This window comes from Gopherus evgoodei, chromosome 9 (genome assembly GCF_007399415.2).
Source record: "Gopherus evgoodei ecotype Sinaloan lineage chromosome 9, rGopEvg1_v1.p, whole genome shotgun sequence".
Classification (NCBI taxonomy): Eukaryota; Metazoa; Chordata; order Testudines; family Testudinidae; genus Gopherus; species Gopherus evgoodei.
Genome location: NC_044330.1, coordinates 38,477,181 through 38,504,500, shown reverse-complemented (window position 1 = coordinate 38,504,500; position 27,320 = coordinate 38,477,181). Strand labels below are relative to the sequence as shown.

At 42.8% G+C, this 27,320-nt stretch overlaps 1 protein-coding gene across 3 annotated transcripts; it reads left to right on the top strand.

Annotated features, from left to right (window-relative positions):
* MOGAT1 (monoacylglycerol O-acyltransferase 1) lies at window positions 1-27,320 on the top strand. Of its 3 annotated transcripts, XM_030576504.1 has the most exons (7): window positions 1-524; window positions 14,069-14,247; window positions 14,715-14,919; window positions 19,763-19,937; window positions 22,891-23,090; window positions 26,201-26,261; window positions 26,744-27,320. In XM_030576504.1, exons 1-6 carry the CDS (start codon window positions 431-433, stop codon window positions 26,227-26,229), a joined length of 882 nt encoding a protein of 293 aa, XP_030432364.1. In that variant the 5' UTR covers window positions 1-430; the 3' UTR covers window positions 26,230-26,261; window positions 26,744-27,320. The 3 variants fall into 3 exon arrangements, with proteins under 3 accessions (XP_030432364.1, XP_030432363.1, XP_030432362.1); XM_030576503.1 differs by having other exon boundaries at window positions 26,201-27,320; XM_030576502.1 differs by having other exon boundaries at window positions 25,881-27,320.

Genomic DNA, 27,320 nt, shown 5'->3' with positions numbered 1-27,320 from the left:
AGTGCTCTCGTGTTGCACAGCAGCCAGCGGTTCCCCCAGCCTAGCTGAACTGCAGCCTGTCCCGTCCTGCGCTGCGGGCAGCCCTCTTGGCCCGGGACTGCCCCCTCTCTGCCGGGCGGGGCGAGGGCAGCGAGTTCCCGTAAGGCGGGGTGAGTACGGGCTCTGCTCTGACTCTGCCACTCTTGCGCTGCCTGGCTGAGTCACACGCAGGCCCCGGGGCTTTGGCCGCGCTCAGTGGCCGCCCCGGAGCTGAACCTTCACTCCCCGGACTTCAGCTTGCTGGCAGCGCTGGCCAGCCGGAGCACTGAGGACCTGTTCTAATCCTGACGGGATCGGAGCTGGGAGTCGGTCGTTTGCTTTCCTCGTTCTGCTGCTATTCACCTCCCCGGGGAAGAGCGAAGGTTTTACCTTTGCAGGACAGAGACACAGCATGAAGGTCGAGTTTGCTCCCATCAACATTCCCCTAGCCAGGAGAATTCAGACAGCTGCAGTGATTCAGTGGCTCTTCTCCTTTCTCTTACTAGGTAACAGCCTTTTTCCTACTTACGTCTTCGAGGAAAAATGATTAATCTTTATTTTTTATTTTTTATTTTTTTGGTAAAAAAGCAGCAACAGGCAGGATTCCTTCAGACTGAGTCGCCACGTGGTGAATTCCCACGGTGCTTTCTTACTATAGTATTTTACTCACAGTCAAATAGACAGGGCATTTCAGAGTAGAAGGAGTAAGGAGATCACTTCTGATTTTGTTGGCTCTGTGCTGTCTGAAAAGCAGTTGCTGTTTTCCTTCTGTTACTTGTGTTTTTGTTATGCATGGATATTTTTTTTAAAAGACAGTTACAAATGAATTTCTCAATGACAGTATCTTTCCATTAAAACAAATTCCCCACTCCGAGCTAGATTTATGATGACTAATAGCTACCCCCACAACAAAAAACAATTCAGAATTTCAGATGTAAAGATTTTTATGATTAATGTAGCTTTGATTATTAACTATTTTTGTAGGACAATTTGCTGTGGTGAATCTCCGTGCAAATCAAACTTAAATCATCACTGATAAGGGACTACTCTGTCATTAACCTGCTGCTTCAGGAGATGGGACTCATGTTTTTCACGTGCTTGTTTATTTTTATCTCAAATTAACCTAGTTGTTGATACTTCGTTATTTTACTAAATTAGTTCCACAGACTAACGTTACTGTATGGTGATTTTCCCCCTAATATTTCAGTTAGGAGTCCCACCATTAAATGTTTAACCATAGGAGTAAATCTTACTCATGTGGGTAAACCTTGATTCTCAGATAATATAAATTGGCATAACTTTGCTGAAATCAATGGAGTACACTGATGCCTCCACTGAGAAGGCTCACAATTCTATGTGTTACTGGGTGATTTCAGTATTCCCATAGTTTGAGTTTTACAAAAACATCTTCCTTACAAATCCTGCCAGTATATTATTATTATTATTTTAATTCCCAAAATTGTTTCTGGATCAGTATAGACATTTGGTGTGGTCTAATTACCTACAAACAAAGGGATTGAAGAAAAAATGTAAATTTAATCCTTTTTCCAGTTGTGTGTGTACGTATTATTTGTTTTTTAACCTTTACATATTTGCCTTTAGCCCCTTACAATTATTTGTAAACTGGAGAGTACATTAAAAATGTATTTGAGGTCTGAACATGTCATAACATTTTTTCCCAGATCTGGACCTTAGCCTCCAAAATATGGGTGTTAGCATGAAAACCTCCAAGCTTAGTTACCAGCTTGGACCTGGTATTTGCTGCCACCAGCTAAGAATTATACAGTGCCTAGCTCACTGTGGTCTCCCCAAAACCTTCCCTGGGGGACCCCAAGACTCAGATTTCTTGAGTCTCACAACAAAGGGGAATAAACCATTTCCCTTCCCCGTCCTCTCCTCCAGGTGTTCCCTCCCTGGGTTCCTGGAGAGATATACAGAAGCAAGCTCCGTGAATCTAAACAAAGGGATTCTACCCTCCCTGTTTCAAGTCCTGGAAACACAAGTACCAAGAGAGCTAATCTCTCTTCCCCCTTACCCAGAGGGTATGCAAAGTCAGGCTTAGTAAATCTAACACAAAGAGATTTTCCCCTTGACTTTTTCCTTCCACCAATTCCCTGGTGAGCTGCAGACTCAATTCCCTGGAGTCCCCACTAAAGAAAAACTCCAACCGGTCTTAAAAAGAAAGCTTTATATAAAAAAAGAAAGAAAAAGACATTAAAAATAGTCTCTGTAATAAGATGACAATAGACAGGGTCAATTGCTTAAAGGAAAAAAATGAATAAACAGCCTTATCCAAAAAGAATACAATTTAACACATTCCAGCAACTACACACATGTAAATACAAAAGAAAACAATATAAACCTATTGTCTTACTATCCTTGTACTTACAACTTGGAAACAGAAGATTAGAAAGGCAGGAGATAGAAAAATCACTCTCAGAGCCGAGAGGGCACAGACACAAGACAAAGAACAACGAACTCACACCCAAAACTTCCCTCCACCCAGATTTGAAAAAGTTTTGTTTCCTGATTGGTCCTCTGGTCAGGTGTTTGGTTCCCTGTGTTAACCCTTTACAGGTAAAAGAACATTAACCCTTAGCTATCTATTTATGACAGAACAGTTTACACCTATATTAGCATAATTGCCCATTGTCTGTGCATCTTTTATAGCGTTGGGCCAAATCCCTGAACCTTCATACAACCCAAGTATAAATGTCATGTGCAGTGGAAATCTGCTGGAGTTGTAGGAGGAATCCACAATCCTTTCTCTGTCCAAGGCCATGGAATGAGGATCTGTCACTCTCCAAGACAGATACAGTAGATCACGTCCTTTTGGCATACTGGAAACATAGTGCTGACTGTGGGTGCACCTACGGGGAAAAATTAGCGGGTGCTTCGCACCCACCGGCAGCCAAGCTCCCCTCTCCTCACCTCTTTCTCCCCCCTCCCCGAGCACTCCACATCCCCACTCCTCTCCTACCCTGCAAAGTAACTGCTGTTTGGCAGTGCTTAGGACTTTCCAGGAAGGAGGGGGAGGAGCGGGGACGCAGCATGCTCAGGGGAGGAGGCAGAGAAGAGGCAGGGCAGGGGTGGGGACTTTGGGGAAAGGGGTTGAATGGGGGCAGGGCTGGGGTGGGGAAAAGGCGGGGTGGGGCGGGAACTTTGGGGAAAGAGTGGAATGGGAGTGAGGTGAAGGCGGTGCAGGGGTGGGGCTTGGGGGGGTCCAGCACCCACCAGGCAGAGGGGAAGTCAGCGCCTAAGACTGGAAACGAGTGTAGATTGCAGAGGTATAACCAACTTCCTTGCTGCAATCCTATGAACAAGCAGGCAGTTGTGTTCTTCAACTGCTGCACCCCATGGATCAATTTTAGGGGAAGTCCAGTTAGACTTCTATTTCAGTAGTCTCAGTTGGATATAACAAATGCACACATGCCTGTGAAAAGGGTCATGCTAGCAAGAATCAATCTGATATTCTGGATAAATTGGAGGTGGCAATAATAGAAGTTCACCACTGTGTGCCATGCCGGGAGAACTTCCATGCTGAGAGAGCTGTCAAGGTAACCTCCACATTTTGTGTCCATACTCCCTGCATAATGGAAGCACAGGTTATTAACTATCCTCAAAATATTTCACCTTACCCAGGAGCATCATATTGGTCTTATCTGAGTTGAATCTTAATCAAATGTCTCTAATCCATCTAAAAATGTTGGGTGGATAGTATGAGAGCGGAGAGACAGTTCATAATGGGTTGGCCAACAATGAGGCATAGAGTTGAGTACAGTCTTCATTCTTTCCTGTCCTGAATGTCCAGTAGATAATTTTTTTCTGAACAAATATAGATATGCCATGAGCTAATCATTCAAGAGCTCTTGAACTATATGTCTCAAAAATGCCTTTTTAAAATGAATCATCCTCCATGCTTAGAACAAGTGGCGTATTTTACTTTATTGGTAGGTTTAAAACTGGGTAACATGCTATTGGTCACATGATAGGTTTTGTCATCCCAGATATCCTGCAGTGACGGGACCTCTCCTGTATAAAGCAGTTTGTCCATGCCCAACACTAGCTAATACCATATGGTTTAACTCAGGGTTTCTCAAATCATGTCTGGGGCCACTGGCCCCATTGATCAACTCCTCCCCCTCTCAGCGCTTCCTGCACATCGCGGAACAGCTGTTTTGCAGTGCACAGGAGGTGCTGTGAGGGAGGTGGAGGAGCGAGGATGGGGCATGCTCAGGGGAGGGTCAGAAAGAGACAAGGAAGAGGAGGGGCAAGGGTGGAGCGATGCTGGGAAGAGGTGGGGCAGGGTTGGGGCTTCAGGCTGAGCTGGGGGGGTTGGAGGTCTGCAAAAAAATTTAAATCAAAATGGGGGTCCTCAGGTTGCTAAAGTTTGAGAACCACTAGTTTAACCCATTTAATTAAGCCAGTGAAACCTCTTCAGAATTTTGGACCCAAGTTTCTTTGTCTCCCTTTTCCTGTATTTTAAGCTGCCAAAGTCTATCCTAAAGCAGAAAAGACATTAAGAACATAAGAATGGCCATACTGGGTCAGAACAATGGTCCATCTAGCCCAGTATCCTGTCTTTTGACAGTGGCCAATGCCAGGTGCTTCAGAAGGAATGAGCAGAACAGGGCAATTTAAGTGATCTATATATATCCTGTCATCCAGACCCATCTTCTGGCTGTCTGAGGTTTAGGGACACCTAGAGCATGGGGTTGCATCCATGACGGTCTTAGCTAATAGCCCCAGATGGGTCTATCCTTCGTGAATTTACCTAATTCCATGAGTGGCCGGTGACCCAGCCATTAGGGGAAGCTTGCTCCTGGCCCCTCCCCTTGTGCCTAAGGCCCCACCTCTCCCATTCTACATCCCTTTTCCCCTTGTGCCTCCCTTCTCCTCAGGAGCCTAGAGCATGCTCACAGCGGCCCCCAGCGCAGGACGATGAGACTTGGCTTTGGGCAGCCAGGTAGAGTGTAGAATGAAACTACACTACACTAATTGGATTTAGCTGGAAACAGAGTCCAGTGTTGTGGCTCTGACGTCCATAAAAGGGGATGATGAAAGTGATGAAAGATTTGCCCAGGAGCTGGTTATGGCTGCTGGAACAATAATTCCCTTAACTGGCAAAGAAGGCGGCTAACAATGTTATGTTCTAAGGCAAAGAACAATCCCCCTTTCACCAACTGTTCACAACATTTTATTGTCTTGTATTGATTTTGTTCTTTGCCTCCCTACATTGCCAATTTTTAAGCGGCAACTCAGGAAGGCATCCGTATTCAGGATGGGTATGTAAGCATGTACTTATGTGCTTCCTGAATCAGGGCCATGCAGTCTACAGCTTTGTACTTCTAGCTACAGGTATTTATGTCAATGGAAAATGTGCTTGGTTAAGCTCTGAAACCAATTTTGTAGTAATCTAGGCATTTAATCTAGGCATTTATACTACACTATAAACCATTTGTATCTGAGGGCTTATCTACATGGTAACGTGGTACAATGTTTGCTATACTGGTATAGTTATAGTGGTACAACTCCCTTAGGCTAGGTCTACACTGGGGGTGAAGGGGTAGACCTAAGATGTGCAACTTCAGCTACGCGAATAGCATAGCTGAAGTCGGCGTATCTTAGGTCAATTTACCTGGCCATGAATTCTGGAGTCGACAGCAGAGCGAGCGGGGATCAATTTTATCACATCTACACTAGATGCGACAAGTCGATCCTCGATAGATCTATCACTGCCTGCCCATCCAGCAGGTAAAGTAGATATACCCTGAGTGTGGATATAGCTATACCAGTATAAGGTGCTTTACGATGGCATAATTTATTCTGGTAAGGGTAGGTGAATAAGATACACCAGTATCAGGTAATTTATACTGGTAAATCTGCATTGAACTGATATAACTATTTTGGTCAAAAAAATCACAGCCCTAACTGAAATAGTTTTACCAATTCGTAAGCTGTCTGTAGACCAGGCCTGAGTGCCTAGGACTTGGGTTTAACAAAGAAACTTCTTTAGGATGTTAATGCAGAGATGTCCATTTCATTTCTAGATTATGTTTCTTTAAAAAAAACAGACAAACCTGAAAGCTGGGATTCAAACAGCCCCAGCTTTGCAGAGAGGCAACTCCCACTTTGAATTTTGCATCCCGGGCCCATCTCTATGTTACTAAAGTGGTAAGGGTGCTCTGATTATTTCTCACTAGATTCTGCACGTGATTTTTTTTTTTTTAATGGCAGCATTTTCCCAGTGTCTGGCTAGAATGCCGTTCACTTATTTCATTTGCTCATATTCTTGCATTTCTCTTTTAAATTCTTTATTCACTCATAAACCATGTAGAAAGTGGTGTAAAAAGAAGAGCAACTTAGGTTAAACAAACTGTCATCCAAGCAAGGATAATTGTCTTACACCTACTATTGAGCCACTAATTGGGCTAATAATTTTCTGGGTCACCTTTACTTTCTCATTGTTTTATTTGTGCTGTCCTGCTTTCCTGCTTCCAGATCTCTTGGTGATATTTGGTTATTTAACAATTTATTACATTCCTATTGCTGTAGCCTTTGGGCACATTATATATGTATACGTATGTATACACACACACACACACACACACACACACACACACACACACACACACACACACACACACACTGTAATATCAACCACTCAGTCAGTATTGCTTGTAGAGGATAGTACCGATAGTGATGATGATAATAACACCTAGCTCTTACATAGTGTGGGGGTTTCCTATCCATAGATCCCAAAGCACTTTATAAAGTTTTACAGATGGAGAAACTGAGGCACAGGGAGAGTCAAGTGACTTGTTCAAGGCTACCTAGAAACCCACTGGCAGAGCCAGAAATAGAACTCCAGTGTCCTGAGCCCCAGTTGAGTACTGTACCCACTAGGTAACACATCCTCCCTTTTACCAAGCATTCCAATTAACCTCATAAATAAAACCTTCCATATCCAAGGTCAAACAAACAGTTACACCACTCTGTGAAGGCCAGCAAACTTGGACTCGGACATGTGGCCTGCCTTGTGCAGGAGGTCGGACTAGATGATCAGATTGGTCCCTTCTGACCTATTAGTCTATGAGTCTATATCGAGATGGCAAGTCCTACAGCCAGCTGTCTTCTGCCAAGAATGTGCTTATGAGATTGTCTAAGGTCATTGTCATTTGTTCATTGACTTCCTTCTAACCAATGCCCTTGGAGAAAAATGCCCTTTTTGTGCTTAGAGACTTACTGGTTAGAATTCTTAGTCATTGTGGTTTACACATTAACTTTCTTTATAGACCATTAGTGCATTTAATGTAGCAGGTGTGGTTTGATGGTATTTGTGTGCTCTATCCCACTGTAAGTACAAGAGGCATTATACCAACACAGGGTGCAGCAGGAGAGGTACTGACCAGGCGCTCTCAACTCCCATTGGGCATGGCCCACTCTTTAATGCTTTTGATAGGAGAAGAGGTGCTTAGTACCTCTCGAAGTGCTCAGCACCTTGCAGGATTGGACCCTGCTTTAGAAAACGCAAAGCAGTAAGCGTACTGATCTCTGTAGGGTACGATCTTTTGCATAGTGTTGAATAGTCTTACGTGATGATATTCATAATTGCTCTAACTTACATACAGTTGACATAGAGTAGCTTGCCAAGGAGGTGAAAAGTTACCAAGTCTATTTATGCTACTGCACAGGGTCATTACTGTGCCAAGAATCCTCTCAGGAACAACACTGAGAAATATTTCTGCTTATCACCCTTTGGATGAGACCTAAAGCTGGAATCCCATCCACTTGTGGTAATTAAAGACCCCTATGACGTTTTTGCGAAAGGAACGATGTTGCTTAGCCAGACTCAAACTCTGATCACAGTACCTAAAAATTCCCCTGTCATTTCAGACGGCAAAGTTAAGAACGTAAGAATGGTCCTACAGGGTCAGACCAAAGGTCCATCTAGCCCAGTACCCTGTCTTCTGACAGTGGCCAGTGCCAGGTACCCCAGAGGGAATGAACCGAACAGGTAATCATGAAGTGATCATCCTGTCGCCCATTCCCAGCTTCTGGCAAACAGAGGCTAGGGACACCATTCCTGCCCATCCTGGCTAAGAGCCATTGATGGACCTATCCTGCATGAATTTATCTAGTTCTTTTTTGAATCCTGTTATGGTCTTGGCCTTCACAACATCCTTCGGCACAGAGTTCCACAGGTTGACTGTGCATTGTGTGAAGAAATGCTTCCTTATATTTGTTTTAAACCTGCTGCCTATTAATTTCATTTGGTGACCCCTAGTTCTTGTGTTATTAGAAGTAGTAAACAACACTTCCTTATCTATTTTCTCTACATCAGTCATTTGTAGACCTCAATCATACCTCCCCTTAGCCATCTCTTTTCCAAGCTGAAAAGTCCCAGTTTTATTAGTCTCTCCTCATATGAAAGCTGTTCCATACCTCCTAATCATTTTTGTTGCCCTTTTCTGAACCTTTTCCAATTCCAATATATCTTTTTTGAGATGAGGCAACCACATCTGCACACGGTATTCAAGATGTGGGCATACCATGGATTTATAGAGAAGCAACATGATATTTTCTGTCCTATTATCTATCTATCTCTCAATTATCCCCAGCTTTCTGTTCACCTTTTTGACTACTGCTGCACACTGAGTGGAAGTTTTCAGAGAACTATCCACAATGACTCCAAGATCTCTTTCTTGAGGGTAACAGCTAATTTAGACCCCATCATTTTATATGTATAGTTGGGATTATGCTTTCCAATGTGCATTACTTTGCATTTATCCGCATTAAATTTCATCTGCCATTTTGTTGCCCAGTTACGCAGTTTTGAGAGATCCTTTTGTAGTTCTTCACAGTCTGCCTGGGTCTTAACTATCTTTAGTAATTTTGTATCATCTGCAAATTTTGCCACCTCACTGTTTACTCCTTTTTCCAGATCATTTATGAATATGTTGAATAGGACATGTTCACATCCTTTCCTAAAAGCATCTAAATTCCTTGCTGCATAATGTTGCTGGTGCTGAATAGCCCCTTCATCCCACTCAGAAGTTGCTGCCTTTCTTTCTAGAAAGTGCTTTAGAATTGTCCTGGATGACAGTTGCTATCTGTGGGCTTAATTCAATGGGAGTGTGACATACTATATCTTGGGGGAGCATCTTGTAACCCCCATATTCCTCATCTATATATAATTGTGATATTGCATATAAAGCATGCCGGGAGGGGAAAGGTTATGATTGGCTGAAAGTCACTGTTCTATCTAAATATGTATATCTTTAGTCCATATGAAGTTATGAGATTGTGTTGTATGGTTATCACTAAAACATGCTGTAAATTGAGGAATAAGCCAGATATTAGCCCCTCAGAGACAACAGCAAGGAAAGTAACCAATGCCTGGGTGGGGTGTCAAACAACCCATCAACAGCCATTGTCCAGCAGTGCCCACTAGATGTGCTTGGACTTGTGTTCTCCAAGCACAGGGGCTAAGGGTATAAAACAGAACACAGTAGCCACTTGCTGGGCCTTTTCTCCTTCCCCCACCTATGCTGCAAGCAATAAGGACACCCAGTGAAGACTCCAGCAGAGGAGACTGGCCCAGGTTTAAGGGACAAATCTGTATATTAAGAACTGCAATATCCACTGGAGTGAAGAAAAACTGCTTAATCTAGATGTTGCCTAGTCTAATAGTGTTGAGAGTTTAGACTGCGTGCTTATATTTTCTTTTGGTAACTAACTCTGACTTTTTGCCTATCATTTATAATCACTTAAAATCTATCTTTTGGATTCAATACATTTGTTTTACTGTTTATCTTTACCAGTGAGTTTGCCTGAAGTGTGTGGTAAATCTGCTCTAGTTTGCAAAAGCTGATGTATATCCACTTCCCATTGATGAAGTGGAGAACCAATTAATAAATTTGTACTGCTCATCTTGAGCAGTGCAAAATGGTGTATTCCTCAGCTGGGAGCTGGGGGGATTCGGCTGATGCTTTTCTCTGTGTGATTCATGAGTGGCTCTGGGAGCATTTCTGCAATCTAGCTGGGTGCAGGGCTCCACATGCTGTTGCACTGAGTGATAACAGCACCTGGAGGGGTTTGCTGCTTGTCACTAGGAAAGCATTGTGAGAGACAGCCCAGACTGCAGAGTTAAGGGGGCACAGTGGTCCAATAGTCCCAGGCTGCAGCCCAGGGATTCTGTTACAGGGAGCATTTCCATTGTCTTCAGTGTTTTCCAGCGTTCTTACTGTAGCCATAGAGCTAGCTTAAAGGCATTTTACTTATAAGTAACACAAGAAACCTATAGATCTATGCCATGTAAAGCATTAGCGTAAGCAGTTAGCATAAGGCTTTAAGGCCTTTGAGCCTTAGCGTAAGAAAGTGGACCAGCAGGAACCCTGAGTTTTGGTGAACAGGGAACGTTGTGCTTCGGGGGAGGGTTTGTACAAAACAATACCAGGTAACTGCAGGAGTACTGCACTGATACTAGGCTTGGATATTGTGATAAATGAACTGGGGGGAGGGTCACCCAGCCAGCCAGTTAGCTATAAAATCCCTTTTAGTAGTTGTAAAGCAAGTAGAGAACCTGTAAAGGGTTAAAAAGTCTCCCTGCGTAGGTAAAAGAAAGGGAGTGGGCCCGTGACCAAAGGAGCCAATGGGAGGGCTAGAATTTTTTAAAATTGGGGGAAAAAACTTTCCCTTTGTCTCCAGAGAGAGAGGACAGAGCAGAGACAGGCTGGAACTGTGCTATAAAAAGCTTTGGCCAGGTATGGAAAATCATCAGATCATACCTAGAAACTGCTCATTTGAAACCCCAGATATGTAAGTAGATCAGGAAGTGTCTAGGAAGATGCCATTAGGTTTCTCTCTTATTTCTCTATGGCTTGCGGACTCCTCTGCGCTAACCCCAGGTGCTTTTGTTTTGCTTGTAACCTTTCAGCTGGACCTCAAGAATCTATCTTGATGCTTAATTCTTGTAATTGTGATTTTATTTATATATTTATTTAAACCTAGCAAAAACCCTAAGTTCCAAATGTATTTTCTTTCTTTTTGTTTTTAATAAAATTTACCCTTTTTAAGAACAGGATTGAATTTTTGTGTCCTTAAGAGGTTTGATCGCTGGTGGCAACCAGGGCTTCAGAGTGGAGCCCAGAGCAGCTCCAGAGCAGTGGAGCTGCAGCTTTTTGCCTGGAGCTGGAGCGGAGCCGGAGCACAGCTCCAAAGCCCTGGTGGCAACAGCTGATTTCCTTTGTTTTTCTTTCTCAGCTGTTCCCCAGAGGGGTGTGTGTGAAAGGGCTTGAGGGTACCCCACAGGAAGGAATTCCCAAGTGCGCCTTTCTGGGTTCTCCAATGGGGGTGTTTGCACTTGGGTGGTGGCAGCATCTTCCCATCCAAGGTCAGAGAAAAACTGTAACCTTGGGAGTTTAATACAAGCCTGGAGTGGCAAGTATTAATTTTTTAGATCCTTTGCGGGCCCCCACTTTCTTACTCAAAGTGCCAGAGTGGGGAATCAGGCTTGACAGATACTTTAGGATAGAAATACTGGCAGATGCTTAACAACAAACTTGCCTTGGGGATGAATTGATGTATGTAAGTTCAAATTATTAACATACTAACCTGTAGGAGGATAAAGACACCCCGACATTATTAGGGTGAGGAAGTTAGATATGGACAAAGGGGTGGCATTTGTATGAATATTCATGATAACCACTAGTCCCTATATTAGGCCACACCACCATGTAAGGGGGAGATCTGGGCTCTCAGACTTGTTTGGCATGCCAGGGTGTTACCCAGTTCTTTAGTGGTTATTGATTATTACTTGTTTCCAGTTAATTACAAGTCTAAAGAAATGGGTACTGAGGGTTCTAGTCCAGAATCAGGCACAACAGAATTCAGGTTAAGGTCAGTGTCTGGGTGGGAACCCCGAAGTACACAATGATGATACTCACACTGAAGGCAAAGCCAAACTTTAAGCAATTTTTATTAGCACAATTAGATGCAAATGCTCCAAACCACATAAAAAGGTAGCAGTAATATAATAAGCTAATATTTTGTACCATTCTTTACATATTCTCACACCCTTTCTTGGGGATCAGGTGGTAAGAGACAGTCATCCATGAGGGATCTTTCTCTGTCCATGGCATGCCAAACAAGTCTGCTGCTTAAGATAATGCCTTATTTCAGTGCTTCTCAAAGCCAGTCCACCGCTCATGCAGGGAAAGCCCCTGGTGGTCCAGGCCAGTTTGTTTACCTGCTGCGTTCGCAGGTTTGGCCATTCGCAGCTCCCACTGGCTGCGGTTCACGACTCCAGACCATTGGGGGCTGCGGGAAGGGCGGCCAGCACATCCCTCGGCCTGCACCGCTTTCCGCAGCCCCCATTGGCCTGGAGCGTCGAACTGCAGCGAGTGGGAGCCACGATCAGCCGAACTTGCGGATGTGGCAGGTAAATGAACCAGCCCAAGCCGCCACGGGCTTTCCCTGCATGAGCGGCAACCCAACTTTGAGAAGCACTGCCTTACAGGATATAGGCCCATAGATTTCTTGCCCTTCTGCCAAATGAAATGCTAAGCTAGGTCTATGGGGTACAAGGGACAGGGTTGGAACTTCATGGATGACCACTTGTCTCTTACCACTAGAGCTCCTTGAGATGGTGTGAGTACATGTAAGGAATGATACAAAACATTAGCTTAAGTCTATGTTTACTGCGCCCTTTTCATATGGTTTGGAGCATTTGTGACCTTACTAATTATGCTTATAAAATTGTTAAAGCTTTGATTTGCCCGCAGTGTGAGTGTCATCATTGTGCACAGCGGGGTTCCAGACCAGACTGAATTTGGTAACCTGAATTAGCTCAACGTTTCTCACTGTTATCTACTTTTCCTATTTACTCTAGAGTGATTCACCATCTGCTGTGAAATCCTCACCTTCAAGGTGCCAGGCTTCAAACCAGGTTGATGTAGTTCCCACAAACTATTTTACTCTTCAAAGATGAAATATAAAAATTGGTTTGTAAAATACCCTTGTTCAGCCAAGGTAATGCTTATTTTCTTTTATACCACAGTAATGGTTAGAGGCTGCAGTCAAGATTGGGGCCTCATGGTGCCAGGCACCATACAAGCACATACAAAGGCACAGTTGTTGGCCAAAGAGTTTACAATCCAAGTTTAGCTCTTTCTACCCTCTATAAGCAATGCCCTTTGTGCAAGTCTTGTTGAGTACTCTAAATTCCTCCCACAATTCGCTACTCTTTGTGTCAGGTAGTAGAGGGTAGCATGTGGCCCCGAATTTCCTTTTAACCAGCTTTGTACATCACAAGCAGAGTTATCCCAGAGCTGCTTAATACAGGGACAAATCCTGCAGGCTCTACACAGGAAATATTCCCATAGACATGACTGGGACTTTTTCCTGAGTAAAGATTGCAAGAGTTGGACTAACGCTAACATATCCCGACTAATACCATATTATAAATCCACATGATTCAGTAAACTAGGAAATGGTATCAATATGGCTCCTATCTGTGGCAATTATATTAGGATGTTACAATTGCTTTCTCATTAATTTGAGTGTCTGTTATTCTGAAAGTAGCTGGGTTAGGACAGCTGTTGTGATTCCACAGAAATGTTGGTTTGGTTTGATTTTTTGCTCCTCGTGGCAAGACTGTAGACTCTTATTAAATTAGGTTCCTTTTCGGTAACAATACCTAGCTCTTTTCATCAGTAAATCTCAAGGCACTTTGCAAAGGTCACCCCACAGGTCAGTGGTAGAGCCGGGAATAGAATTCAAGTCTCTTGAGTCCCAGCCCAGTGCTCTATCCACTCCCTCCATGATGTCTCCCTTTCAGTCGGCCCTGCTCCATCCCCTCACCAACCAGAATATATGAAGTCTTTGCTCACTTTTGCTCCCTCCTTCCCCCTACCCTTAAGTAACTTCTATGGAATTCCTTTGGTTTTACACAGGTGTAAATGAAAACAAAACTGGGTCCAAGGATTCTTTCCTATAGTGAGATAGTAATGAATAATCTTCACTGTGGTTTTCTTTTTGTTTCTTGTAGCACAGTGTTGCTGGGGAGTCTTCATCATCTTGCTTTTGGGAAACTACTGGTTCCTACCTGTCCTCTATGCACTGTGGCTCTATCTTGATTGGGAGACCCCCCAAACTGGAGGGAGAAGATCAAAGTGGGTCAGAAACTGGACAATTTGGAAGTACTTTACCGATTACTTTCCAATTCATGTGAGTAAAAAGTTTCACACCGAATTGTGAAAATGCAGATCAAGGTGGCTCTTTATCATGAATGCTTTGGGCCAGATTCATCTCCGGCATAGCCCTGCTGAAGTCAGTGGAATTATACCAGGAGTGAATTTGACCTGTCTTCTGTAAATCAAGCTTAGATAAAGAAAATCTGGAGTTAGTGACAGGAAGAATAGTTGGGGACTGGTTCTTTTGAGCTGAACCTTTCTAGCCACAAGATGGAAGCTCAGATATTGTAGAGATTACAGAACTATTAATCTGAGACAGAACTGAGCTCTTTATACTTACTTCGCTTAGGATCACTTAAGATGCTCATAACAGGGAAATAAAGTATCAGTGATATACACGCTATTACATGCAGCCTCCCTACTCTTGAAATTCTTCCTGTGTTTATGAACCACTGTGATTAAAATAGTTGTAAACTCAGACTCCATTTATATTATTTTCAGCTCATAAAAACGTCAGATTTGGATCCAAGCCAAAACTATCTGTTTGGATTTCACCCTCATGGTATTCTTGTTGCTGGAGCCTTTGGAAACTTTTGCACAGAATATACAGGTTTTAAAGAATTATTCCCTGGTCTTACTCCATATCTTCACATCTTGCCCTTCTGGTTCGGATGCCCTTTCTTCAGAGATTATGCTTTGAGTACTGGTAGGTGGAACTAAGATCTCTTAGCCACTGCTTCAGATATGGCATATATTTAAATTGAGTTGTATAAAGTGGTCTCCGATATAGGGCCTCATCCTGTATCTACTGAAGTCTATGAAAAGTTCTGCCATTTAACTTCAATAGGACCAGGACTGGCCCAATAGAAAATCTGTTCACAGTGAACGAGTGTTTCAAAAGCAATTCAGAAGGCTTTGTTGTACTTTTAATAAACCAGTGAATCATCATTGAAAGTGACTTGTAATGAAATTCCTGAATTATTTTAATACATTATAATGTGGGAATTGTAATTCCAGTTATGCAGCCCAATTCTGTACCAGTGAAGTCAATGAGAGCTTTGTCAAGGGAGCAGAATCAGGCCCATAGCAAGTCTATCATGCAGTGAGGTTGTTTTGGTGAAAGGGTGACTATACTAGATGAGGGAGCTAAGCTAGAAGAATTTTTGATTGAGCAATGCATCTTTAATTTTTTAAAACTTAATTTTAGTGAAAGCCAAGAAGTCATTACAGGTTGTGTAGGCACCGGTCATGATAGATAATATTTCTTTTAATAGAATATCATGATTGGAAGGGACCGCAGGAGGTCATCTAGTCTAACCCCCGCTCAAAGCAGGACCATTCACCAATTTTTACCCCAGATCCCTAAATGTCCCCATCTAGGACTGAGCTCACAACCCTGGGTTTAGCAGGCCAATGCTCAAACCACTGAGCTATTTTTATTTAGTATTTTTGCATTGTCTGTAAATAAAGAGACAAACTTAGATGCAAAATGTCATTCATAATATAATGGCAGTAGATGCTAGTATTCAAAAAAATAAAATCATAATATATGAATACCATAATATTTCACATTATGTAGGAGCAGGGCGCTGACCATAAAAGAATTAACCAGTTGCCTACAGCTGCAAATTCAGATCTGGTGCAAGTCCATTTACTTTATTGAGTTGCACTGGCTTACACAAGGTTCAGTTGGCTCATCCAGACCCTTACTAAACTGAGTCATCTTTGCAAAGTAATCCCCATCGTGGTCAATATGACTGCATACATAAGTGTAGCAGGGTTGGGCACCTTCTGCACATTGATAAGTTAGGCCTGTCTCACCTGCACAGGAAGAACTCACTGCCACACCTAGAGTCTTTTTCCAGACACAGTTTTATTCTCCAGACGTACGATTTAGGCAGACATCAAACACAAGAACCGTTCCTCAGCCCACTCTGTGCTACAGGTCCCAAGGGCTTTTCCCCTTTGCCTCTCTGTCCTTCCTGCTTCAGGGCCTACTGTAGCAGCCTGTCTCCCTCCTCCAGGCCATCTACCTCAGAGATACTCTTCCTCAGGGTCTACCAGAGGAGCCAGAAACCATTCTGCAACTTCCCCTACTATCTGAGCTCTCTCACTCTATAAAGGCATCCCTTGGCCCTCTTCCCCAGCTAGGTCTAACTGAACAGGCTATTTGATCCTTGGATGATCAGGATCAGCTGGGAAGGTAGGTGACCTGTTACAGGTGAGGCTGGGCCTGATTCCCCTTAAAGGGTCAGCCAGCCTGTTACAAGGCCACATTCTTGTAATCTGTTCTATGCATGGAGACCTTTTTGCCCATTGAAATTAGTGGCGCTCTGGCAGGGCTTAGGGGTCCATCAACAAGGATCGGATTGCAGGATAGGAGTGTAAAGCTTTTATTTATGGTGGGATCAATTTTTGAGTTGAAGGAGAAACTATCTATGTTAGGTACTTGTATGGCCTCCCTATTATTACAATATCTAAGTACCTCACAACTTTTGATGTATTTATCAGAGCTTTATTTATTAGGGAAAGCTAACCTGTCTCACGCAGAATTTCGCTATTTCTAAATTTGGGTTTGTTCCAATTCAGAATGGAAACCAAAAATTTCAAAACTTTCCTCAATAAGGGATGGAGCTCCAGGGCAGGCTGCCCCAGGGCCATGGACTCTGGAAATGTGGATTTCCCAGCAACCTGCCACATTGACTACTGAGGAGGTGGGTTGGCAGAATACAGTCAGATTTCTGTCGGAACTCTGCCTGGTTTCCAGAGGAACTTCATCAAAATGAAACGGTCTCCGCAGAATATTTTGATCTCGATGATTTGACAAATTCTGACAAAAAAAACTTTTCATCAGAATTTTTCCAGTCAGTTCTAGTATTTCTCCTCAAAATCCTCCTGTGAGGTAGGGCAGTGTTGTTATCCCCATTTTACAGATGTGGAACTGAGGCATGAGAGGGACTAAAGTAACTTGCCTGAGGTCAGACAGGAAGTCTCTGATGGAGCAGGTACTTGAGCCCAAGTGCTGGGCTAAGTGCGAACTATTGGACCATCCTTCCTCTCTGACTATTTACTAAGATTTCTCTCTTCTTTTCCCATGCTTACCCATGAGCTGTTTTACCCTAGTACTTAGTACTGGTTACATGGGAAGAATAGGGCAAGTGGAGTTCAGTACAGTATTGTTTATTAAGCAGTGATACTATGTTCTGTGCTGCTGAAGAACAAGCCTGGAGATGGTTCCTCTCCCAAGAACGTTATAGTCCTGCTCTGTACAAACATCATTCCAGTGGAGGACTTGATTACTTACCTGGGTCCGAAGGGCTTCACTTCCAGTTTTGTTTTGTTTTATATGTAATTACACCATAAACCCAAGCTCTCTGGGGGATGGAACTATCTTCCCCCCCACCCCATGTCTGCACGGCGCCTAGTGCAATGGGATCTTGGTCCATAACTAGAGCTCCTAGGTGTTACCACAATACAAATAGTAAATAATAGTAAAAGTGGGAGGAATGGAAGGAAGCATGACCCTGCTTCTCCTCTTGCCATGATGTATATCAGGAGTTATTTTATTTAAGTTCATGAAGTTATAGCAGGAAGGCAAAATGGCCTAGTGGGCAGGGTGCTGTGCTGTGCCGTGCCAGTAGCCAGGAGACTTAAGTTCTATTCCTGGCTCTGATGTTAATTCACTGTGTGTGACTTAAGGCTGGTGGTTCAACCTTGCTGTGCTTCCATTCACTCTTTGCTAAAATGAGACTATCTGTATGCTTTTTTGCTGAGATCTGCAGATGAAATGAACTAATTATTAAATGTGAGAAGAGAAACACCTAATATACAGTACCACATAATATGAATGTACGTCCAATTATAATCATATAACATCAGAAAGGAATCACCTTCCACCAAAATAGAATTTTTCAGGGGATTTTTGTTACACTTGCACAGGTCAGGAATTGGTGATAGTGGAAACTGAGCGTATCTGACCTGACAGAATATTATCCACAATCTAAATATAGGTCAATACAGAAGTGTTTCCACCTGGCTTTGCCATTCTGACCCATAGGGACAATCCTTTTACTTTCTCGATGAGAAGTAATTTTGACATGCTCCAAAACTGCCAGTGTTGTAGAATAGTCTGAGTGATTTTATAGACACACAGGTCTTAGAGCCACAGGGGACCATTGTGATCATCTCGTCTGATCCCCTGTATAATACAGGCCATAGAATTTCCCCCATTTCAAACAATGTAATGACTGCTGCGTACTCTGTGAAGTCACAGCTAGAATACAGAAAAATCTGTACATTGAGCTCTCCTATCAGTGTTTGAAGCACATTTGTTCAGATAATTTATTTCTGGTCATATTTGCAAGTCTCTCTGGAACATTAGTTAAACTTAATTCTGTGTCTGTTAGCAAGATATTTCTCTTAGTATATAGCTCCCAGAGTAGCAACACAATTGCATGACTTTTCTCACATTTTAACTTCCCCAACAGCAGAAAAGATGGGAAACAGCAGCTCAAGTCTGGGCCATTTGTTTATTTGAATCCAGAAGCAAAGGCATTCAATGCCAGCTTTAAAGAAGAACAAGCTGGATTTCATTCCTAGACTGTTCTTTAAAAAAAATGACTCTAAAATAGCGTGATTGCACAAAGTACTAGTAAATAATGCTGTGGGGCAGAATCCTGCAGGAGATGAGTTAGGCAGAGGTATGTTTTCCTTTGTAATTTCTATAATTCTCATGCTTCAAAGGGCCAGATTCAGTCCAAGTCTATCACAGCTTCAGCTGCTGTGATGGGCCCATGCAGCAGAAAGTCAGCCATGGAAGAGGGGTTGGTTGTGTCAGCAGAGAAGAAGGCAAGGCCTCCTCTTTGCCTGGGAGGGGTTATATAGAGAGTTAGTGCAGCCCAAGTAATGGGATGGGCAGCACAGGCTTGGGAGGTGGCATGGCCAGGGTGCCTCAAGGAAGAGCTAATGAAGTAGTTTAAGTGAGCTGATTCTGGTCCTTATTACACTGTCATTCTATTGACTTCAGTTCTGGCACTATGGGTCCTAGTTTAGATTGCAACATCTTATATCCCCCCTGCTCAAACTCCCAAACATTCCCAAACTCTCTCTTATTGTTTATATGCGCCTGCTTCCCAGTTAAACCCTCCACCTGCCATGGCTTTAGCTTCAGCCTGTCGACTCTCTCCATTGTAACTCTTTCCACATGATTCTGTAGTCTCGCATTTCTGAGAAGGAAATGTATTATTAGAATCATTGAGATGAGAAATGCCTGATTATTAAGAATTTGTATTGACATTGTGTGGACCCCTCCCCTCTGAAGATCTCACAATGTTCCAGCATGGCAGGAAAATAGAATTTAGCGCAAAGGGGAAAGAGGCACAGAGGACTTTGTCAAATACAAATCTGTTACAGAACCAGGATCAAATCCTGTGTCTCTTGACTCCATCCTGGGCCTTAGCCATTCAAAATATTTTAAAACTATTTCTGGCTTCTCTTGGTATTATACAAATGATTTACTGATCCTCTGTTACAAACGTTTGATCCTTAAGGAGTGGTGTCAGCCTCCAAGAAGAGTGTGTCTCATGTGCTGAACAATGACAGAGGTGGAAACGTTGCAGTGATTGTGATTGGAGGAGCAGAAGAGTCTTTGGATGCCCATCCTGGAAGTTTAACTCTGAATATCCTCAAGAGGAGAGGTTTTATTAAAATGGCTTTGAAGTATGGGTAGGTGTTCCATTAGCACTGTTGGCTGTGACTGCAACTGCACTTCTTGTAGTGTTAATACAGCATAGAAACTGTGTGAATCTGAGAAGGTTATTTGTGCATTGACATGGGATGCAGATGTCTAAAATAAGAGCCAGAACTGATATATCTTGATTAAAACAGAATAGAGAAATAATACAGGGATAGATGTGAAATCCCTTTTCTTATCATTTACAGAAATAATCTAGTGGTATGTGGAGGTATTGGCACATCCTGGTGATTTGACTGACTTGTTTTAAACCACAGCAGCAAATAAACTGTGCAACTCTCTATGTAGTAACATTTTCCAGTTCCTTAGATTGTGTTGCTGAATCATTCAGACACACTATTTACTGGCTGTCTCATAGCAGTTCTGCTGAGCCTACTGTTCCTGTACTTCAGAACACTACAGATTTCAAAGAGTATTTCTTCTCTTTGACTTGATTTGCTCATGATTTTAGGGGAAGAGATGTGGTAACCATTAGGTCCAGATTCAGCATTGTGTTTGATGAATAGGGATGGATTTAAGTGCTTTGGAGAAACAGAGCAATCTCGGGAAAAAAGGGCCTCCTTTTCACTTAAAGATGACCCACAAAGTGGGGGAGGGAAAAGCCAAGCATACAGATTCATTTCAGGCCTTCTTCATAAGTCTGTATAGTAGTAATATTAATAACTTGTTTAACCAGAAGAAATCATCAAAAATAGAGGCCAAGGTCTATCCTCTTGCTCCAGTGGTTTTCAGACTCTGGGTTGGGATCCCAAAGTGGGTCATAGGGTTGCCAGGGCTGGCTTAGACTTGCTGGGGTCCAGAGCTGAAACTGAAACTAAAACTCGAGCCCCACCACCTGGGGCCAAAGCTGAAGCCCCTGGGCTTTGGCCCTGGGTGTCGGGACTCAGGTTATGGGCCCCTGCCTGCTTTGTTTTTGGCCCCCCCCCCAGTCTGGGATAGTGGGGCTTGGGCTTTGCCCCCTTCCCCCCGAGGGTGGCAGGGCTCAGGCTTCGGTCCCCTCTCCTGGGATCATGTAGTAATTTTTGTTGTCAGAAAGGGGTTGCGGTGCAATAAAATTTGAGAACCCGTCCTACTCCTATATGAAGCTCTCATTTAAACCAATAGCAGCTCTGTGTGATACAGTGTGGCTCTGTGTTCTCATTCACAACGGTGAGTTGGCCAAAGCAGCTCACAAAATGTACCACTATTTACCTGATACACAGGACTATAGATAAGAAGCCAAATCCGGCTCTCCTTGTCCAACTGCTATGGAGATCAAAGGGAATCTTTTTCCACTTATTTCAGTGGGAGATGAATCAAGTCCCTTAAGCACTTCAGTAGTTCCATTCACTCCAATGGGTCTACTGGCAAGGACAGTTGATTCAAGATCATACAAACGTTAAATACAAATAGAAAAATCATAATGACACAGCACAAGTAGAGGGTAAGCTAGTTTCTTCTGAGTTTCACAACCAAAACTCCATGTTATTTATTTCAGTGTATCAACCCTCTATAGGAAGTCTTTCAGATGAAAACGAAAGCTAATAGATTCACAGGGCATGTAGAGAAATGCCATTGCACCACAAGGGTTTCCTGTTCATCATCATTAATGGTCTAACAAAAACTTGGCAGCCTATACATCCACTCTGCTTACAGAGTCTTCAGATGTTTCTTTCAGTGGCAGCTGTATGATGCGGAACTGTCATTGTTGAGAAACCTGCCACACAATTTTAGGCCAGGCAGACACCATTCGACGGGCCAGCAGAAGTGGGGTAGGGAATGGTATTTCTTATGAATCCCAGAGTCTAAAAAGCCACATAACTATTTATCTTAGTTTCATGCAAGCAACTCATGACTATCCATTGTACAGACCAGACAGCTGCATCCTTGCTTCAGGAGGATTAATTTTCATTACTCTTATTAGCATATCCAGCTGATGCATTCCAAGTACTCTTCACCTTGAGTAACCTTGCTGCAATACTACCATTTTAACAGCCGTGCACCATAGAGACAGATTGTCAAACATAGAGTAAGATGAAAATGTTTAGGAAACGTAGCGATTGCCTAGGATTTTAGTGCAAGAAAACTGGGAGCTGTTAAACTTCTGGAGAGACCACTTAAGATAACTCTTTATTTTAATTCTATACAATAGTATTGTATTGGTTCCCCATGCTTTCTAACAGCCACATAAGTTTACCAGACTGACACCTCAGCTGTAGTAGCCAGGGCTTTCAATAAAGGTTTCCCCTTTCACCCTGACGACAACAGCAGAACCATTGCAATTCCGACGCTTAGAATGGGGTGGAATTTGGAGAGTTTTTGCAGGTGCTATATAACTCCTTCCAAGCCACAGATCCCCACTGAGAAGAACAAGAACTTATGATGCGAAGAGGCTGAGTTCTAAACTGAAATAGACTACTAGAGCAACTCCTGCAAACAAGATTCAGCTGCTAGTGTTATAAGATCAACACTGGGATTTTCACAGGCACTACATGGAATTAGACACCCAACCCCCATTGAATGTCACCTATAAGATAGAAGGTGCTATGGAACTACAGAAAACTCAGTGAAACTGTGATGGTCTAGGCCCAACAGCTGTTTGTCATGAATAAGATTTTAGCAGCTGCCATAAAATCAGAAAAAAGGGATTCCTCTGTCTTTATTGGAAACCTTCACTTAGGTTTGCTACTGTGTGAACACTGCGCAGAAGGCAGAAGATGCCTGGTTTTTGTTTTTAATAAATATTGTGCCCCCTTCCAGCTGCACAAAGAAGCATTTCACCTGCATTTCAGTGAAGAGTTGAATGCATAATGCAAATACTGATGAATTTTATAAGCATTGAGGAAATTACCTGCATTGATTAATGTGACTCCTCATGCTGTAGATGTGAGTTGCAAGTCATGCTTCATTGAGTGCCCTGTGATTATTAATTCTGTTTAATTACAGGGCTCACTTGGTTCCAGTATTCTCGTTTGGTGAAAATGAATTGTTTAAGCAAGTTGCAAACCCCAAAGGATCGTGGCTCAGAACTTTACAGGAGAGACTGAGGAAGATGGTGGGGTTTACTTTACCTCTGTTTCATGCTAGAGGAATATTTCAGTACAGTTTTGGCTTGATGCCTTACAGGAAACCTATTCACACTGTTGGTAAGTCCCTTAGTGGCTTCTGTCATTCTTACGGGAATGTTTAAAATGTGTTATTTGTAGTTGAATTCAGTAATGGTGTTCCTTTACAAATCTGCTCTGCCAGACAGAACTGGCTGCTGTGCATCTAAACACGAGCAGGTGGGGTTTGAAATAAATGTTTGTCTTTCCTAATGTCTTTATCCTGTTCTTTTCTGTTCTGTTGGCCGGGGGAGGAGATAAAGGAAAAAGTCTTTATAAATAATTTATGCCAGTGGTCCCCAGCCTTTTCGTCTGGCAGGCGCCAGACGAAGGACCGTGGTGCCAGTGGAGCACCTGCCGAAATGCCGCCGAATTTCTGCGGCATTTCAGCAGCGACGCCTCTTGATGACGTCACCCTGATTTATGCCAACTGGGCCACAATAAGTGATTACAATACATTGAAACAGGAGGGGGAACTTTGACTGCATCAGCCATGGGGTGGGGTGTGGGGGAGCACTGGTTACACAAACCAAAATGAGGAAAGGGGGACTTCCCTCTGCTGTTTGCACTCCCCTTCACTTCAGTCTCTGCCCAAATCCTTTCCTCAGTGCAGCCCACCTGAGACGGCTGAGTGCTCAGGAATTCCTAAGGAAGTCAGGGAGATGTTCCAATCCATTGAAGAGCAATGGAGCATCTCCATAGCCATGCAGTTTCATCAGAAGATATTTAGCCCCTCATCTCTCTCCCTGGGCAAGTTTGGCAGCTAGATCCACAGGCCCCCACCCCATCCACAGTAAAACACAGAAGCCAGCACACAGCACAGCCCCAGGGCAGGGTACATGCCTCCTCCAGCCCCTGCAATCTCTGTTCTGGATCTCTGTTCTCTGAATCTTCAGGTTCTTCCACATTTGCAGGATGCATGTGGTATGCAGGATTTCTAGCTCCATAGAATCATCTCTTTCTTTTAAAAAGAGTTTTTAATGGACAGATGATTTAATGGTTAATTGAAACCTATATAAAGTGTTGACAGATCAAATTTTGGGGGATTTTTTTCAAAATTGGCCCAACTCTTCTCTCATCAAAGAGAGTGTTGAACTGCTATGAACTTCAATGGAATTAAGCCAATGCTGAATGCTTTTGAAAAATCCCACCCTTAAATCATGGTCATGTTGCAAGCTACCCAAAGGCAATGGTTGGAAACCTAGATATTTATCAGGTAAAGCCATTTTCTAGGGTGTTGGAATAAAGCAGGGGTCGGCAACCTTTCAGAAGTGGTGTGTCAAGTCTTCAGTTATTCACTCTAAGTTAAGGTTTCGCGTGTCAGTAATACATTTTAATGTTTGTAGAGGGTCCCTTTCTATAAGTCTATAATATATAACTAAACTATTGTTGTATGTAAAGTAAATAAGGTTTTTTAAAATGTTTAAGAAGCTTCGTTTAAAATTAAATTAAAATGCAGACCTCCCCAGACCGGTGGCCAGGACCTGGGCAGTGAGAGTGCTACTGAAAATCAGCTTGCGTGCTGCCTTTGGCATGCCATAGGTTGCCTACCTCTGGAATAAAGACTGAATTCCATTGTACAAGTCAGTCTGTATTTCCCTGTGTCCTGTTCTGTCTGCCCATATAGGGGGTGGGGTGGGAGGGGATTGATTCATTTAAAAAAAAGGGGACTTGTTTATTTAAATAAAACAGAGGTTTATGTTCTTAATTTTAAATAGGTTTATTTTTAAACTTGTAGTTATGACAACCCATGTTGAGACCAAAACTTATTGTAATCTATTCATTTAAATGAAGGGGGGGAAAAGCAGTATGTTGGCTGCCAGATTTTAAAGAAAATCAGACTACTGCGCTGGCGGAAGTCACTGACTAATCACCTGGAACCAGAGTTTGTTCAAGTGCTAAACTGTCTTAGGACAGCAGTATCCTCTTCTGCTGATGAGAGAAAATAAACTGAAATGAAGACTATAATCTACTTGTTTAGTGCAATGACTAGTTCATTCAAAGTTAAAAAAACCCAACCAACTGAGAGTTTAAAAATCAGGAAACTTGTTTTTCTCTTCCAATGTATGAATAAAAACTAGGTGTGAGATGATGAAATCTACTAGTTCTAAAATCCTGAAGGATATAGTGACCCAAAACAATCAGTTCAATTCACTAACTACAGGTAATACTTCTTCTGTTTAATTAGTTTTAAATGCAAAATATGTTTAGATTAACCTTTTTTTGTGTGTGTCCAGCACATTTGATTAGTTTTATTCAATTAATAAAAAACAACTTTAAAATGATGGTTTTGTGCATTTTTAATTGAATTTGAATTTTCATCCAAATAGAGCTTAACTCAAATCATAAGTAAAAAATGATCCATCTAGTAAATCAGAAATGAATAATTCATCATTTTCTAAGAATAAAAAATGTAAAGTTAAGAATCTGAACAATTGTAAGTTAAGCTATATAAATAAATGTGTATCTTCATGATTAGCAAAAAGAAGCACCAAATTTAGTGCAAACGCTATATTTATTTGCAAGTTAGCATGTCTCAGTGGTTCCCAACCATTGAAAATCAGCTTTTCTTGGGAAAATAACTAAAAAGTACAAATGCAAAACAAGATTAAGATCAATTTAAATCAAGACTTCCTGCTTGCTGATTTAATACTAGGTGAAATTCTGGCCTCATTGAAATCAAAGAGTTTTGCTGGTTACTTCAATACAGCCAGTATTTCATCCACCATCTATAAAACAACAAAACTAAGCATCTGGCCAATACAGAAGAGTACTTTTATCTGCAGCAAATAGATGTCAGTGTAGCTAATGTCATTGCTGTTTTGTTTGCAGTGGGGAAACCTATCACTGTACAACAGAATTTGAATCCTACTCTTGAAGAGATTGAGCAGTTGCATCAAACATACCTGCGAGTACTAAGTAAATTATTTGAAGACCACAAGGAAAAATATGGGATACCAGACCATGAATCGCTCATCTTTAAATAACTGCAAATTCAGGATGTCCAGATATAAGACAATGGCCTTGTGATGAAACAAAACATTTCTCAATTTGCAACCGCTCTTCTATAAGAAAAATGTGTGCATGTGATAGATTAAATTAGTAGAATTCCTTCCTATCTTCTTAGTCATGGAAAATCCTTCTTCATTTAGCATCTGATCCTGCAAACCTATCTGTGTGAGTGTCCCTTTGGCTTCATCAGCACTGAAAAATGTAAGTACTTTTCTCACTCTTTGCTTAGCAGCTCTGCTGGTGAGAATGCTAGTGTAGACAGAACACAGGTGTCTTTACCATCATGTGTTCCAGCTCTAGTTTCAGAAGGTGGAGCTGCACTGGTGCTAGATCAATAGTGGGAAAAGTTTTAGTGTAGACAAGACCATTGATTGCAGCAACTTTATTCCTATCTTTTACTCAAGGAGTGTGTAATTTAAGGTTAGAGGATTTACAAAACTTGTATTCAGTGTGACATTGAGTTTTTCTCTGAATACAAAGAAAAACACATCTTAATCTTCAGCAGAAATGAAGCTGTGTGTATAGTGCTCCTGGCCATCAAGAACAGAACCTGAATATGCAAAACCACGGATAGTTTGAGGTTGCTGTCCTAAATGGGTAGGGTGACCAGATGTCCCGTTTTTAACTGGACAATCCTGTATTTAAGCCTTCTTACAGGTGTCTTGACTTTTTGTTAAATACAGGCATATTGTCCCATATTTTCTGGGATCTCAGAACAGAATCGGCAGTGGGGGGCAGCAAGTGGCTGTGCCCCCCCCCTTTACTCTCCCCAGCGCGTGCCAGCACCAGAGTCTCCCTGCCTGCCTCCTCCAGCAGCAGTGCCGGGATGGACAGTGAGAGCATGCCCAGAAAGGAGCAGCCTGGGTTCCTGCCGTGCCCCGTGCCTCCTGGGAAGCAACCCCGCTGTGCTGCCATCAGCTCCCGCCTTGCACAGGTGAATAGCAGGGGCAGGGCATGTTCCCCCTTCTCTGTGCACCTACCCCTGCTCTCTACCTGGCGCTTGGGGCAGCCTGTGGGGATGGGGGTCCCTGCTCAGCGCTGGCGGGAAGATCTCTAATCTCCTGAATAGAGGGGCTCTACTTGCCCCCTAGTGGGGGGAGCAGGCTGCAAGCAGCATTTCACCTCACTGCTGACCCCCCTGCACATGGGACCCCTAGTGGGGTACGGGAGGAAGGCTGAGTGGCAATGCCAGCCCTGCGCTGGAGGGAGAGCTAAGGAGAGTGGCTTGGGCTGGCCAGCCCACCCCACCCTGTGTGCAGG

Bases quoted from the DNA above. Each gene is read 5' to 3' on its own strand.
- MOGAT1 (XM_030576502.1), top strand. From the start codon at position 431: ATGAAGGTCGAGTTTGCTCCCATCAACATTCCCCTAGCCAGGAGAATT. The intron at 525-14,068 runs GTAACAGCCTTT...TGTTTCTTGTAG, and splicing joins CTTCTCCTTTCTCTTACTAG to CACAGTGTTGCTGGGGAGTC. The intron at 14,920-19,762 runs GTAGGTGGAACT...TTGATCCTTAAG, and splicing joins AGATTATGCTTTGAGTACTG to GAGTGGTGTCAGCCTCCAAG.